The 17,123-nt window shown below is 43.4% G+C and overlaps 2 protein-coding genes across 15 annotated transcripts in view; both read right to left on the bottom strand.

Moving 5' to 3' along the window:
- The window catches only part of fryb (furry homolog b (Drosophila)), a 59,169-nt gene extending 47,462 nt beyond the window's left edge, over positions 1-11,707 (bottom strand). For 2 of the 9 annotated variants that reach the window (XM_081702931.1, XM_081702932.1), the window contains exon 1: positions 6,676-7,169. In XM_081702931.1, coding sequence (XP_081559057.1) covers positions 6,676-6,874 — 199 coding nt within the window. In that variant the 5' untranslated portion in view covers positions 6,875-7,169. Of the gene's footprint in view, positions 1-776; positions 1,063-6,675; positions 7,170-11,589 lie in introns of those variants that run through there. The other 7 variants (XM_081702936.1, XM_081702935.1, XM_081702930.1 and 4 more) reach the window with 5 other exon arrangements.
- A 1,897-nt stretch (positions 11,708-13,604) lies between these two features.
- rxfp2a (relaxin family peptide receptor 2a) overlaps positions 13,605-17,123 on the bottom strand; it is a 43,227-nt gene continuing 39,708 nt past the window's right edge. For all 6 annotated transcript variants that reach the window (XM_027000889.3, XM_081701966.1, XM_081701967.1 and 3 more), the window contains 2 exons: positions 16,960-17,123; positions 13,605-14,702 (listed from right to left, as the gene is read on the bottom strand). The exon at positions 16,960-17,123 is cut by the window's right edge and continues 55 nt beyond it. In XM_027000889.3, coding sequence (XP_026856690.2) covers positions 14,437-14,702; positions 16,960-17,123 — 430 coding nt within the window. In that variant the 3' untranslated portion in view covers positions 13,605-14,436. The remainder of the gene's footprint in view (positions 14,703-16,959) is intronic.

Here is a 17,123-nt window from a genome sequence, read left to right as displayed (position 1 = left end):
AAAGAGGTGTAGTTTACACATGCACATAAACACACACACACACACACACACACACACACACACACACACACACACACACACACAGAGTGGTAGAGTGGAGTGCATGGCTGTGAGTGTTACAGATGTGATGAAAAACCAAAACACAAATCTTTAGAGCACTGTAACACTTGCCTTCCTGTGGCTATTACATAATCAATTCAATCACTTTAGCGGCACGCTGACGCGGTACGGTAAGATCTATTATGCTCACAGAAAACGACATGCTCATTATAGACACTTTGTATGAATAAGCGCATGCATGCGCGCACCCACGCGCGCGTAGGTGTGCTTGTATGTGTGTGTTGACAAGAGCAATCCAGTCTCTCCTCAGTGTTCCATATACTGCATAGCGTGTACAGAGAGAGGTAAACAACCTCGAGCGACGCAGCGAAGAGAAAGGGAGAGAAAGAGACATAGATGATGGATGGATGGATGGATGAATGCACGGACAGACAGATAGATACGGGGGGGGGGGGGGGGGGGGTGCTAAACCAAGACAGAAAGCGACAGAGACGGGGAGAGAGAGAAAAACAAACAGCGCCTGTTATAATGTACCTGACTAATCCGTCTGCACGCTGCTCCCAGACACGTCGTGCCTGGAGCATGACACAGACTGCCAGTACAACAGCGCGGTGTGGTGCCCTGTGCCGCCACGCACGCCACAATGCCAGGATGACATGGGCATGGCTCTGGAGGGCACAGGGGCGCGAGGGGTGTGAGCCATGGCGCATACTCACGGCTGCTCCAGGATTTAAGGAGGGACTTGATGCTGATCTCGAAAAAGCCCGAGTCCTGCTGGCTGGTCATGTCTGCTGTGTCGCCACGGCGACACGGGAAGGGAGGGATGAAGGAGAGCCAGAAGAGAGACGCGGCGGAGGGGGAGAGAGAGAAAGAAAGCGTGGCCTTCACACAGAGGACTCTTTCGCATCCTGCGTCAGTGCCGGGCATCGACTGCTCTCCCTCTCCCCTCACCCATACACACATGCATTCTGTGGTATGTTCTCTCAACCCCTCGCTTTCTCTCTTTCTCTCCCTTTAAGAGGATTGGCTCAGAGGCTGTTCTAGCATCTGCGCAGAAGAATGTAAGAAGTCATAGAGAGAGAGAGAGAGAGAGAGAGAACAGAGAGACTTTGAGAGAGATAGAAAGATTGCGAGAGAAGGAGGACGACCGAGACAGAGAGAGACACAGAGAGAGAGGAAGAATGAGAGCAGGAATTGGAGAGGAAAAGGGGCGGGGCTAATTACTTTTTCTGCACATCCAGTAATGGAGGCAGGGAGAGGGTGATGTGAAGGATCACTCGGCAGTATCGCCTAAGCAACCAGCATTTCACATCCTTTACACTTGATCAGATGTCAATCTCTGGGTGTTGGGCTGCAATTCAAGAGTGCAATGGGTCTATCATACAAACAATTATGCTCTCTGTTAATGCTCTCTCAGACTCCACACAAATTGGATAATCCAATCTGAAACACAGAGCAACATCTAAAACCTGATCCAGCTCAAAGGGAGCTTTGCATGGGCCATTGGTTGCAGTAAGTAATGGCCTGGAGACTGAAATAGACGCATCATGCAACACACACCCACGAGTTGGAACAAAAGGGCATGGAGACCTCAGGCTGTTCTCTGGCATGGTGTGTCAGTGGACCAAAGCCAAGGCATACATGAGCCACCAGGACCCAGGCTAAATAACATCCAGGAGCACCCAGACTAAATGACATCCAGAAGGACACAGGCTGAATGACCTCCAGGAGGACACAGGCTAAATGACATCCAGGAGGACCCAGGCTGAATTACATCCAGAAGGACCCAGGCTAAATGACATGCAGGAGGACCCAGGCTAAATGACATTCAGGAGGAGCCAGACTGAATGTCATCCAGGGGGACCAAGGCTGAATGACATCCAGGAGGACCCAGGCTGAATGATAACCAGGAGGACCCAGGCTGAATGATAACCAGAAAGATCCAGGCTGAATGACACCCAGGAGGACCCAGGCTAAATGACATACATAGGGAGCCAGTCTACCAAAGCAAGCCCCCATTCACATGACACTGAGACTGCAGCTAATAAAATGGCAGTATCATGCTGTTGATGCTGAAGTCAGTGGTGCTTTTGAGGAGTGCACCCCACCCAAACCCCACCCTTAACCACCAGAAGGGAAACTACAGCATGGAGCTCTCAGAGACCATCATCTATCAACATCATTTAGTGCCACAATAACATCCCCAGGCAGGGATGTGTGTATGTGCAGAAGTCACATGACCTTTCTCCAGAGCCTGTGAAAAGCAGACATGGGACTAGGGGGATCACCTCACCAGCCCTCTGCTGGTTGATACACCAAATGGCAGACAGGAAAGAGTCATGAACCCGCTGCAGGTCAGTGGTGAAAGAGACCCATGTCCTAGGACTGAACAATTGTACACATTGGTGTTTGCATCTGAAATTAGAGAATCTCAGGAGGATGCCACCTATGCATTTGTTTACATTGTTTACAAGTGTGCTTATCTAGCAGTATTGCTTGGCAGCGCAGCAACAAATCACATGATTTTTGTTGTGTGCTGTGAGTGACAATCAGTTGTTCCAAGTGAGGACAAATCCTGCCAAAGCACAGACATTTAGTCATAAACAGCTCATAGACATGTCTGTGACCAGTAGCGATTAAAACCACCATCATTTCTCGTCTCATGCCCAGACTTACTAAGGACCTCGTGCCAAAGTCGCATTGCTCCGCGTGAGGCTGAATTCATGGCATTTTCTTTGGCAGAAAATGTTCTCTTTGGCACCTGAACACACTTTCATTGCTTCCTCCGTGACATCACCATGCTATGGTATATTCACACTTTCTGGGCAGCGTGAGGCCCTCACTGGGTTCTGTTTGGATTCCAGTGTCAGAAGCATCGCTGCATAAACTCTCGCTTACGTGTGCTGAAGACACCAAATAAAATAATGTACGGGGAAAGTGCAAGGCAGGATGAAGACACACATGCTGTTTAGAGGTGTTTCACTCACTGCCACTGGGTGTGGCTCAAAGACAAAAGTAAATAAACAATGAAATCGAATCCTTGTGGTTTAGAATTTGGTGTTTGTCCTGAGGATAAGGGACAGTACAGAACGTACAGTGTGTTAGTCTCACCCAGAATGGTAAAGGCAGGAACAGTTTTAGCAAGTGAATTGTGGAATCTGTGACAAGCAAATGACATTCATTTTAACAGCGCAACATTAAAAAAGCCTGCCATCATTATGCAACCTTATACAATTATAAGCGAATATCTTTACTCACCTTCAGTCTTGTCAGGATGACAAAATATGATAGCGTATATCGATGATACAATAACACCTGATTTAATTTGAACTGTCATCACTAGACAAAATAGTTTAGGCCTAATTTTCAAGCGCTATTTTGTAATCTATTTTAGAAGATTGTGTGTGGCACCTTTCACTGATGAATATCAGCTCTGGAATTCCTACAATGCACAGGAGGCTTGTGCTTATCTCTCTCCACACAGCACAAAAGAACAAGCAGACCTACTAGTTCTGAGACAAATGGCTTCCATGTGAAAGCAGTTAGATTGCAGTTCTCTAATGAGTATCTGGCAAGTGACCAAAACCACTCTACTATCTTTCCACATGTTCTTGTTCTTATACTGTTGGGGTTTTTTTATGTTGTTGTTGGTATTTCTGTACGGATGATTGGACTAAGAAATCAAAAAAAGATAAAAGTAATAATTTAGGCTAAAAAGTCTTGATAATGCCCACTAACTGCCAGCAGAAGCAGCCATTATTGCAGGCAGACTGTGGATTCCACGACCCCTTGGGTTGCAGGAGTGGTAGCAGAGCTCCAGCAGTGCAGAGCTATGCAGTGCTGGACACATGTGGGGAAGAATCAGGATGTCTTGGCACAGGGGTCTCCAAGCGTATCTGCAAAGGCAGGTGTGGCTACAGGTACTGCGCCCGCCCCTGGCTCCACCCTCGGGCTGTCCAAGCTAATCCGCAAAGACAGATGTGGCTGCAGGCATTTGTCGCACCTGATCCCACCTGGTTAATCGGGCGCTCTTGGTGCGCTAAGAGCTGCTCAGTTGTAAGATGCGTGCTCCTGCTTGGTTTGGAAACAAACTGCAGCCTTACTGGCTCTAAAGACAGGTGGAACAAGGAACCAAGACCAGTTAGTACTGAAGCCAGAGTCCAACACTGATTCAGGAGATTTGTGGTCTTGAGTATGCTGTACCAAGCATGCATTTGTGACTTTACATAATTAAAGTTACTTATAGCCTAAAATGTATTTATATTCACAGGATTTAGCTGACATTTTGTCCAAAGTGACTCGAGCAACAGAGGGTTTAGGTCCTTGCTCAAGAGCCTAACAGTGGTAACTTGGTGGTTGAACTGGCAACCTTTTGATTCCTAGTCAAGCACCTCAACCACTGAGCTACCGCTTCCCCTAATACTTGTAGGGGAATCTGGACCGGCATGAATGTTTGTTATGCCAAAGTTCACAAAGACAACTTTGGTTAATCCTAAAAATGTAAAAAGTACCTCACTCCACCCCCTGTAAATAAAACATTAAAAATAAATACAAAATCAGAGAAATATTAAATGTGAAAAATGCTTTTTGATAACTGTACTGGTTTTCGTGTTTGTACTGGCCATAGATGAAGAATGACGACAGTTTTTGGGCTCTTCTCTGAAGTCTGCTACTGCTGAGCCCTCCCAGCTGGCGCGGAGCTATCCCAGCTGCCTCAGTTTCTCACACCATTTGCACAATCCACCAGCTCCATGGCAGCTGTGGCCCCGCCCAGTGGAGTCCAGGTTCAGTTTCAGGTACCTCAAAGAGATCATCTTGCATATGACACATTTTTGTGCAATGATATGTCCAAGTTAATCAATCATATGAAAGCTGACAAACGTTAGTCAAGAGTGACTGGCTTGTAGCGAGTTGTTCTTCAGAAATAAACTGTTTGTGGGACAGCTGCATACACAGCTAATGAACTGATACTCAACTGATGCCTTACGAGCCAGTATGTGATCTCGTCTCTTTTCACTGAGCTTCCCCCGCACTTGCGCTAAACTCCCTGAATTCCATGTATGGAGGGTGGGCAGGTGCATGCCAGCTGTTCACCTCTGGCACAGAGAACACCACTTCATAACCAGACAAACACATCCGCTTACCACAACGCCTGCCCTTTCGGTGTCACTCGTCGTGATGTGCTGTGCTGCTTCCCCAGGGTTCTGCTCTAATTGGGCTTTCATCATCGGTGTCCCTCAGGGACCACAGAGGGAATTTGGATGGACCTGAATCAGCTGACATTACTCAGGCGAGGTTTTTTACCCTCAAAACCTAGCACTGGCGATCACTTAACACAGCCTCTGACCTCACAGCTTGCAGAAATGTAATCAGTGACGACTAATATGCTTTGCTAACTAGATCAGTGTGCTTAGTTGAGCTACGTTTCGTTTTGTTTTCTACTCCTGTTCTCCGTGCTCGAATGCCAGCTCCCTACACACAGCAGTCCCTGTCTGCTTTCAAGTTGAATTCTCAAAGAGACAAAGAGACTCTTCAGTGAGCCCACAGTAAAGCTTCTATATTGGCTGGGGAGCTCAGGCATTCCACACCTGTCTGCATCAGGCTTTGACAAGGCTAGGAGTGCAGACAGACGCACGTGCAGCTCGCATCTACTCCCAGCGACTGACTTCGGGAACAGACCACTGGTTACAACAAACCGTTTAGCTAAAAGGCTGAAACATCGAACGGCAGCTCCTCCTCTGATCACTGCATTTCCAATACAACTTTAAGATTTGTAACACCGCCTCCTGATATCTAAAATATTTTTTTCTGATCAGTGTATTCCTAAATACTGATGAAATATTTAATTATTAATGAATTATTGCAGCTCCTTTACTCTCTGATTTTTTTTAATTTCCTGATCTCCCTAGTCACACTTGCCCTCTCTCTTCTCTGCACGGATAAGTCAGGAGTCCGTGCGCTCCCTTCAGTAGTGCGCTTCAAACAAAGACCGGTGCGCGCATGCGGGGATGGTGCTGGCCTGTTCACTGAACACCACCCTGCCCTGTGACAACCATCTCCCCACAACAAACAGTGAAAGAAACAGGGGGAGTTTGACATGTAGTGTTGCTATAAGCCTAGCCCTGGTCACTCAAATTCCACCTTTTACCTATTACAAGAAAAACAGCAACACTGACTCAGACAGCCCACCAAAATCAGCAGTAACACCTGAGGCCATCATTGCTTTCTAATGACATTTGTGAGTTATGTAAGACTGTAGTTTCACACGAAGAGTCAAAGTGCTGAAATTAGAAGGTATGGGTGACTAATTAGACTGAGGCTGTGTTTTTAACACCTGAATGTGGGGTGTAGTGCTTAGTGAACACCAGAGTGAAACCTCTGTCAGAATGTTCAACAGGGATATCATTAAATCTCATTTCAAAAGACAACAAAAATCTGGATTCACAAGGCACGTAAAATCACTAAAATGAAACAACTCCTACAGGTATAAATTTACTCCCACAAAGATGAATGTGAGCTGGTCGACCTCTTCAAGACTTCACTGAAAGCCGGTGATTTATAGTGGGCTTACTAGGAACAGGAACATGGTACAGTATTAAAACGCAGAGCTTGTACCTGGCGTGCCTTCTCTGATGATTGTGGGCCTTTTCTTGGGCTGGATTTTTCTGAACTTCCCTTTGAAGTCTCCAGCTGTGAACATATCCATGGAACGGCCTGCGATTTGGACCAGGAAAATGTCCTGGCTCTGGGCATGCCGGGGGTCCGCCTTGCTCGGCCCCGCGTCTCCACCGTCTCCCGCATCCTCCTTGGACATATCTGACAGCAGGCTGACAGACAGCACCCAAGTTCACTTACTCAGCCACATGGACGCAGCGATCCCACACGACGGAGGCGTTCTCTTTTTGTTCTTTCTCTTCTTCTTTCTTCCTTCCTCCCTTCTTCTGTCCAGCGATCCTCAGGACTGGGGTATTTCTGCTCCTCTGGCCGAGGAGTGACTTCTTCCTCGCTCACTTCGTCTCGGCTGGAGGAGCGGAGGAGGTGAAGGCGTGTGTGTGAGAGCCCTACTTGGCTCCACGCGTCCCTCTGACGAGCAAGTATGCGGTGAAGCCTGTGTTCGCGCTGGTCTAGGCTGTTCAGCCTGTTACAGTAAGACCGCTGAACAGGGCAGGTGTTGGGTTACGCAAGCTAGGCCCCACCTCTTTTCACAGGCATGGGGGGGGGTTTGTATGTGAAAGTGAAGCGGTGCTGTCTGAGAGTTGACTGTTTCACTGTGTGATAAACAAACACTCCGTGTTTATACAAGGAGAGAGTGAGGGCACATCCTGATGTTCTGTTGGAAGCGGCACACACCTATTGCAGAATAACCCCTGCTTGCCAAATGACATGAAATGGCAGTGTGTGTCTGCTCTCAGTGTGTGCTGTTTTTCCGACGGTTGTCAGGACACTGAATCCCCTGAGGGCTGCTCCCAAACGCTGCATGTTCATAAAACAGTAACATTTCCCAGACACTGGGTCAAACAGGCCCAACATCAGCTTCCACCGCCATTCAATGTCTCAGGAGTTCTAGAAACCTCTGATGGCATGTGTATTTTAGCCCACCTTTAAGTGCCATTAGGCTATCAAATGGCCTTCCTGTTCCCTGACCCACACAAGTTGCCGGGTTAGTGAAGTAACCTTTCTGAAAGGCACCTTATTCTTTGTGTCTCCTGGTAGAAAGGCTAGAGAGAGAGAGGGGGAGAGAGAGAGACAGAGAGAGATACAAATAGAGAGACAGAGAGAGAGATGGAAAGACAGAAAGAGAGAGATATCTGATCACTCCCTCGCAAGATACAAAACACTTAATTTGGCTCTTGCTTCCATCTAACAAACAAGACAGTCTGACCCAGATCTGAATCCTGCCAGCTCCTTTCCCCATAGCTTTGCAAGGGCAACTGATGGGGCGGGATGGCTGGGAGGCTGCCTCTATGTCATTACAGTTTCCTTACGGAATTCCAGGATTTCCCCCTGAGACAAACATGTATGACCTCAAGCTGGGGGTATTCGACACAGGCAGACTAGCAGTTTCCATAGTCCTTGATGGTTAGCAAAAGATTAAAACATCTAAGTGGATGTGGTAACTGGCATGTAGTTCCTGTTCTTTGGTCTGGATTGGACTGGTTTATTATAAACTATTAGAGGAGAATGGAGTACAGTAGTCTCTCAAGATCTGTACCCTGCCCTAGAGCACAATGACGACACATTTCACTACTTGGACATTTGCCAAGAGACAAAACATACAATCACTTACACATACTTACAATCATACTCACTAAGCATGACATACAAAAAGACCTAGTGTTACCTGATCTCACAACTCTCCTTTGTGTACAGGTGGCCTCTGATGTATGAAAAGGACCCCCCCCACACACACAATCTACAGTCTCATATATACACCCATACCCAAAACCAGAGACAAATACACACACACACACACACACACACACACACACACACACACACACACACACACACACACAATCTACAGTCTCATATATACACCCATACCCAAAACCAGAGACAAATACACACACACACACACACACACACACACACACACACACACACACACACACACACACACACACAATCTAGTCTCATATATACTCCCATACCCACAAACACACACACAATCTACAGTCTCATATATACACCCATACCCAAAACCACAGACAAACACACACACACACACACACACACAAACACACACACACACACACACACACACACACACACACACACACACACACACACACACAGGCGTGACATGGGCACACCCATTCATTAAAACAAACTGATAAAAAACCATGAGAGTGGGCTTCATTTCTACCCCTCCCTCTTTCGTCTCAACCTACCCGCAAACACACACACACACACAACCATTTTACGAACATGAACAAGATATGTATACGTCCTGCTACCACCCAAACAGCCTAATTGATTACTGCTTCCCTAAACCAACAGGATTGACTCATTAAGTTTTCACAAACAGTCAGTGACACACACACCGTTCCAAAGCTCATTGCTGGTGATAGACTGTCGAAATGGTACATAGCTTAGCAGAGAAGACCATTCTGAAACTGTCTGGGATGGCTTCTTTTACAAATTATATGTTAACACACCTATATTCTAGAAGAGATTTTGTTTTGATAGATTACACTTTTTACTCCTCATAATGAGAACATTGTTCTTAAAATGTGTTGCTTAGTAAATTGTCCCTGTGTTCACTGTCGTCCTCCTGTTGTGTACGTGGGCCTCTCATCTGTATTCTGGGAACAGCCATCCCCAGGCCATTAGCCTACATGAGTTCGTCCTTCTGTGGCTTAATGCACTAGTTGATTATTTCAGGCCACATCCATGTCAGGATCCAGGCTCAGTGATTTATGTTAATTTTCTAAATGGGACATTTGGATATATTTCTAAATTGGATATTCTTCTCCTAAAATATATTCTTGGTACTCTTTGAACATGTTGCTCTCGTTAATATTAATGGGAAGACTAAGTACAGTACTGCCCCCTAGTGCTCATCAACAAGAACAAAATTCAACCCTTTTTATTATTCCCATTGTCCAAACATTGGAAGCCAGCAAAAATAATATTAAAAGGAAGAGCAAGCAATCTTATCAAATTAAGATATCTGAAATCACCAAAAATTCATATTAAAACTATGCAAAGACTTTCTTAATTATTAAGTAGTCTCCCTATTGTTGGAGACTTCATTGGGTGGCAAGCAGTGGAACAGAGCCAGTTAATTAGACAGCAGGCCCAGTGGCGGCAAGTGTGTGGGTGGACATGTTTGTTAGTGATCTAGCTATCCAGGCTACTGCCAGACACTAGCACACACAGAGCCCGGTAAGCCGAGAAGGCGGGAAGAGAGAGAGAGATAGAAAGAGAGAGAGAGAGAGAGAGCCATGGAGGAGAGGAGAGAGGGAGAGCCAGACGGCAGCAGAGAGCGACTGCCACATACGATGTTACTTTGACTAAGGCCCCTCATTTCACAGCAGCACATGCAAGGCTCCTCATGCATGGTTATTATTCCCCCAGTGCTCAGGACAGCCGTCTCCCCTACAGACGTGCAGACACACATACAGATAAGATAGAGGTGAGACGCAGGTTGATGTTTCTAGGCTGACGGACAGGTAATAGAGACAAGAGGATCGGTAAAATAATTTGAAGAACTAGTCTTTAAAAGCCTGTCACCCTGCGTCCATAGATTGATACAGTCAGATCCAACACCAATTTACTGCCCATGTTCATTCAATATTTAAAGCAACCAGTTGAACATTCTTATATAAAAGTACACCCACACATCAACTCTCACTTTCACCTCTAAAAATATACCCTCATACAGCCTCCATATCATTAAATAAAGGCACTGCAAATCCAGGGCAGATAACTTCACAGGCAGATCACTATTAAACAACCTGGAACAGAATGATGTTGGACCCTGTACCTGCTTTAACACAAAAGCCAGTATGTAGACAAGGTCCATTCAAACACAACATCACAACTTATAAACACAACACCTGAACAGTACCTATGAAGTGTGGTAGTGAAAAGATGCTCTGCTTATTTCATATCTATAAATATTTTTGATGAATATTTATGATGGCATTTTTAATTAACGAGAGAGAGAGAGAGAGAGAGAGAGAGAGAGAAGGGAAAGAGTCAGAGCTTCAGTAACATGCACAAATCACCTTCGATCCCAGGTTCCCATTCTAACATGAAGCCAGGCAGAACAATGGAGCAACCGGGTGTCAATGACAACTCCTCAAAGGAGGAGGGTGAGAGGCAGGCAACCTCCAGAACACAAGTACGGATTTAAACCAATGGTTCCTACACTGTATTTTATCATATTGTATTGCAATTGAAAACATATTTTATAAAGTCCCTGAATAACATCAAGTAACAATTATTCTAAATACATAGCTAACGCAGTATAATCTGTCATAACCAGCCATCTGGGGGTGGATCCCAGAGTCCTTCATTATTAAATTATATACACAAGGTACAAATACGAATTTAAATATATCAATTGTTTTAAATTATTTTGGAAGTGTAAAATTGTACATGGGCCGGGGAACGAGAGGATGTAGATAAATAATCTCAAGTAAATAAATAATCTCCATCTAACGGTCGACAACGGCAGGACAGTGAATCGGGTATCTGGAGCTGTTCTCGGTCTGAAAACATCAGCATCGCAGCATCCTTTCAACCGCATTTCATGACCACAGGTAGGTTAAAAAATATATCGATTTAGATGCTTACAAGACATATTTGAGCGGAACATAAAGCTCTATATAGGTAGATAACGCAGTTAATTAGAATATAGTAGTAATAATAACGGTAAGGCTGCTCCGTCCTGCTAGCCTGCATGTAGCCTAGCCCTCAGCGGGCTGCCGAGACTTAAAGGTTGCCTACAAAGAAAAACACCAGATAGACACAAAAATAGCATTTCAGGTCATTAAAGCATCGGCCGAAATGACACAATACCTTCTGTATTCTCGTTTAGTTCTTTAACACGTCATATCTTAATTTAACAAAGTCGCTGGATCCTTTTTTTTGTATTATGTTTTCACTTCTCTGGTCTTGCTTTTACGTTACATCCCTTCGACTGTCAGACAGCGGGTGAGGATACCGCGGCTCCACCCCTGGCAACCAATCGGATTCGACACATCCACATAAGTGATCTCTGATTGGAAGAACAGCCTGTCTGTTATATTCGCTCTCTAGCTTGTCGTTGCTTCTTTGCTACACCTGTAGGGATGCTGAAAAGGCATGCAGACATGAACAACAAACCAATTATCCTACTGAGGTAAAGTTATAAATACAAAACTCAATATTTTGGTGTGTGTGTGTGTGTGTGTGTGTGTGTGTGTGTGTGTGTGTGTGTGTGTGTATATATATATATATATATATATATATGTGTGTGTGTGTGTGTGTGTGTGTGTGTGTGTGTGTGTTTGTGTGTGTATTTAAGTAAATGTTTAGATGGTGGAAAAATTGGAGTGCAGTACACAGGTTTTCCAGAGAAACCAAACATTTAAAACACCTTTTCATTTATCTCAGAGACAAACAAACAAAAAAGTTGAGTACCTATTATGCCTTTCAGTAATTTATGCCAAGATTTATTCTCCTGTGCAAATCTGGCAGAAATTGTACTTACATTCTGTAGTAAAATTACATTACTACTAACTCCCCATGTGAAATTATTCCCATTCCAATATGTTATTATTATTATTATTATTATTATTATTATTATTTGCTGTTGATGTTGGGGATACAGCTAACCAATGATGTCTGTTGCTTCTATATTATTAATGTTAAATGGCCTCTTGCCATGATAATAATAATAATAATAATAATAATAATAATAATAATAATAATAAAATGGTGCCTATATATAGGAACTTGGTGCTTGTATCAATTCTCACAGGTTATGGACTTTGCACCAGTCCATTAGCTGCTGCACCTCCTCTCTGTGTGCTAACTAGTCATTTCTGCTGATGAGACCCACCACAGTCATCAACAAACTTGATGATGTGGGTTGAGCTGTACAGTCATTGGTCAGCAAAGTGAACAACAGTAGACTGAACACACCGCACTGGGAGGCCCATGGTGGAGCTGGAGATACCGATCCAGACTGACTAGGGTCTCCCAGTCAGAAAGCGCAGGGGCAAGTTTCAGAGGGAGGCGTTAAGGCCCTTAAATTTTTACTGCATCTTTACTGCCAAGAAGACCTGGTTCAAGATGGGTTGTGGTTACTGCTCTCAGCCTTCCATACTGTAGGGTTGGAAGGGTACAGTGGGAGTCCTTTTAATTACATAACTACTATGTACTATCAATTTTAACTTGATTTTGTTTTATTTAAAATGTAAACATTTATGCTGACATTTGTGTTGTATTTTTGCTGTGAAGCATGAGTTTCCTCCAAGTTGCAAGAAAAATTGTCTATTGTCTAGTTAGGTTGAGTCTTTTTGTACAATTTGGTAGCAAGGCACTTTGGCAGCAAGTGTGTATGTGTGTATTGAAATATTTATATTTGTCATTTTGATGTAATGATGATCAGAATTTAAATATATATTTAATAAATTATTTGCTAGCAGAAAATGCTGCATTTTATCCATTATAATTATATTTTAAATATATTCTAAGAAATATTTTAATAATATATGTTTTTCATATTTGTAAATGATATATACAGTATTTTAAATTATAAACATATAGTTCTTGATTGCATCATAAATGTTCTATACATAACCAGTTGTGCATGGTTCTTTAAGGAACATAGCAAATGTGATCTCTACGGTACCATAGATCCTTCCACGATTGTGACAAGACGTGACAGAATCTTGTTTTGCTACTATATAGCCCCTTTTTTTCTAAGAGGTCAGTGCCCTTGTGACACTTGTGGCTAGTGTCTGGCATTTACAGACACCTGTTTTAATATATTAGATACATTCACCCCCTGCCCACATACAGTTACATAAGAGCGTGTAAGCAAGGTCTGGTGAGGCAGTGATCCTTTATAGCATGTCACAAACAGTCAGTAAATATGACATAACATTTAGCATATCTTTATAAAAACATGGGGAAATGGAGTATTTGTGTATGGTTATGCATATTCAGTACATTACTGATGTTCAAGATGTATATTTATGTGTGTGTGCTTAATATCAGGCATGCCTGTGGTTTGTTTATATATAGCATAAGGACTGGAAATGTACTGACCCTTCTGCGTACACATTCAGAACTATGAATTGATGTACATTAATTAACTGTTCATTCCATGAGATGAATTTTAAAGTTATTGTTACATTAATACATAAAAAATAATGCATCAAACTCATAAATAATGCTTACAAGTAAAAAATAAGATAAATCTGCAGAACATACATTTTATGACATTTCTGCAAAATAAAAATATATGTAAATAAATAAGAAAGAAGATCCCAAATGCCGGGCTGGTTGATTCAGATGCAGAGCATTCTTCTAATAATATAAGTGCCCTTGCAAGCATTATAAAGATGTGTAGTACTTGTAGGACGAGCTGTTTTTTAGACAATGTTTTACCATTTTTCTTTGAGGGATAGTTACCCTCTTTGTATTAAAGACAGTTACCAAACTCTTGTTGTGCAAAAAAATAAAATAAAAGTGCTTTCTTGTATTTTCCATGGCCATGCTGTTTGCAAGCTCTTCTGTAGCTAATGATGTCCTGTTTCAGTGTACAGTGCTGCGTGTATGAGTTTGCATATGTGCTGCACTCTGTCCTGTAGCACCTCTTCCGGAACGTAGAGGAGGTCCGCTGAGAGGACTGGCGTCGGCCCCCGTCAGCCCCCGTCACCCATACCTGGCGTCGGCGTCGGCAACAGAGAGGCGGGGCAGGCAAGCCTTGGCGTGGTAGAAGGTGTGCCTGGAGGACTCCATGTAGACGCAGGTGCTGGTGAGGCTCTTGCGGTCTTTGCTTAAGGAGGAGTTCCGCTGCCAGCGGCACAACAGCACCTCCACCTGCTCCCTGAAGAAGCTCGTGGTCAGTGTGTAGAGGATGGGGTTCAGCGCACTGTTAATGGGCAGGACAAATATCACCACCCACGAGTTTATGGTCCCTGCACAAAACAAACAAACAATCAAACACAAAACATTTAGTACCACTTTGACCAATAGGATCTTGGTTTACAAGGAAGCTTCCTGGACAAAGGGACACTTTCCTGTGCAGTACAGAGTACATGTGTAGAGCAGTAGTCATTTCCAAGCATGCTGTAACCACTCCAGTGCAGATTTTCCCTTTCATGCTCCCTTCTCGCTCCGTATCTGCTCCAGAATAAATGTTAGTTGTACTCCATTCCACAGAGTCCCTCAGCAGTACACTTGTATTCCTTACATGCTAAAGCCCTTCGCTCACAATGTCCTGCAGTGTCATCACACACAACGCATTATGCGTGTTGCAGTTCATTTCTTTTAACACTTTGGGTGTCACGGAACGCTCGCCTCCCGCGAGGCGCGTGGTTCGGCCATCCACGTGCAGTGGGAGGAGCTTCGTTAGTGGCCACGCCTGCGCGCACCTGCGCGTCGTTTCGTCCGTGTGCTTAAACCCACGTCAGGGTGTGCGGCGTCGTTGGTCATTGTTGATGTAGCGTGTTTGCGTTAGCATCTAAATGTAACATCTATGTTTGTCTAGTTCGTGTTAATGTTAAAAGTTGTTAGCATTAAGTGTGCCTGTGTTCATTGTTTGTATTTCACGTGAGTGCCACTTTATATGTCAATAAATGTTCGTCCCAGTCGTTGGAGTCTGCGTCCTGCGGCAGTCGGGCGACCTCGCCTTACATTGGGCAACTACGCATACTTTATTTTGTAATGTGGCTAGATTGAACTGTATCCGCATAACCATGGATACAGACCCTAGATTTTGCAAGTAAAAAAAACATCTGGTGGATGTTGGCAGAACAGCTTGCAGTAGCACATATTTATGGCAAGATATCTAACATTAGCCAAGTAAGCGCTAATGAGCTAAACCTCCAGCTGATTTGGCAACTTTTCGGAACACTTCACTTCCACATCACTGATAGTTTTCAGCATAAATGTATGAAATATTAATAGTAGCCACACACATGGGTGAAACCCTGCCCTATTCCTGTTTATTTACTGTTCTCCAATAATGAAACTTCTTCATATGATACAGATTTAATGTATAAATCGAGGTGGGTAGTAAGGCGCTACATTTATTCCGTTACATTTACTTAAGTAACTTTTTGAGCATAGTATGGTCCAATATGAATATGAATTTTAAGAAAATGACTAGTTATTTACGGAGATAAACTACATGGAGCAGAAAAATAAACGCAGCAGCTGAACTGAACTCATGGCATGCAGGGATGACCCATACTGAGCCATATCCCGAGTATTATAAAGTATTCCAGTATTATAAAGGTTTCAAGGTTGTAAAAATTAAGGTTTGTTATTGAATTTATATTTTTATATTTCTTTCGACCGCATACAGGCGCTATTGTTGGCTAGCCAGCTAGTCCAGCAATCGGTCGCCTAATAGTGTAAATACAGCGGAAAGTAAAATGTCTACTAATTGACCTTGGGCAAGAGCTCGGAATATTGTACTAATCACAAAGTGGTCACCAAATACAATGTGATGCTTGTGATATATACACAATATTTATATGTAAAACCTCATTAACTAAAGGCTAAAGACCAGAGCAAAGAAAAACAGCTGTTAAGAAAGTATTTTTACACGCTAAAACCAAATAAGTTTTCCGAATTTCTCTATCACCAGAGTTTTTTTTTGTTGTTGTTCCATTATATCTACATGAATTGAATTGAATTGCATTTAGCAGACGTGATGTACCAAAGTGCTTTTAGCTCTCTGCTTAGATACGACAAACAGTTTACAACCGATTATATCGTTTTGTATAGCAGACTTATGGAAAAGCGCTAGTAAGGAAAGTGGAGCCCCTCTGTGTCGGCAGACTGTTACTGTACACTGAAGAGGACTGTTCAAGACTGTACATATTTTAAGTGTAATAACAGAATAATAACAGCCTTATTTATGAACAACATATTCTTATTGTAAAAGTCTCTTAAAACCGTGCCTGGGAAAAACATCTTTAAAACAGATTTGCATTCAGCGTAAAAAGAACTACGAGGACATATTTTAGTTTGTGGGTTTTATATATATCTGCGATAATATGCTTCATAATATTTGAATCATTCCACATACCGTTTATTGTCGGAAAAAAAGCCCTTGAGAATCCTCAAGTCAAAATCATAGTAAGTCCTCATGTGAAAATTAACAGAAGAAATTTAATTTTCAAAGGCATGGGTGTTTATGTATAGCAGCCAAATGACTACGTTCACCTGGAATTTCGACCTCCATAAGGGAGAGCGTTTTGACCAAGAATATTGGAATCCAGCAGAGGGCGTCAGAGAACACAATAAAGAAGAAGCGGTTGGCCACAGCCACGTCCTTCTGCAAGCGACTGCGCATGTCCGTGGTGTTGATGCCCGTCTTGTAGACTGAG

This window comes from Electrophorus electricus, chromosome 19, assembly GCF_041902795.1.
Source record: "Electrophorus electricus isolate QZ-2024a chromosome 19, ASM4190279v1, whole genome shotgun sequence".
NCBI lineage: Eukaryota > Metazoa > Chordata > Actinopteri > Gymnotiformes > Gymnotidae > Electrophorus > Electrophorus electricus.
The sequence above is the reverse complement of the archived record's forward strand: the minus strand, read 5'-3'. Positions and strand labels throughout refer to the sequence as shown.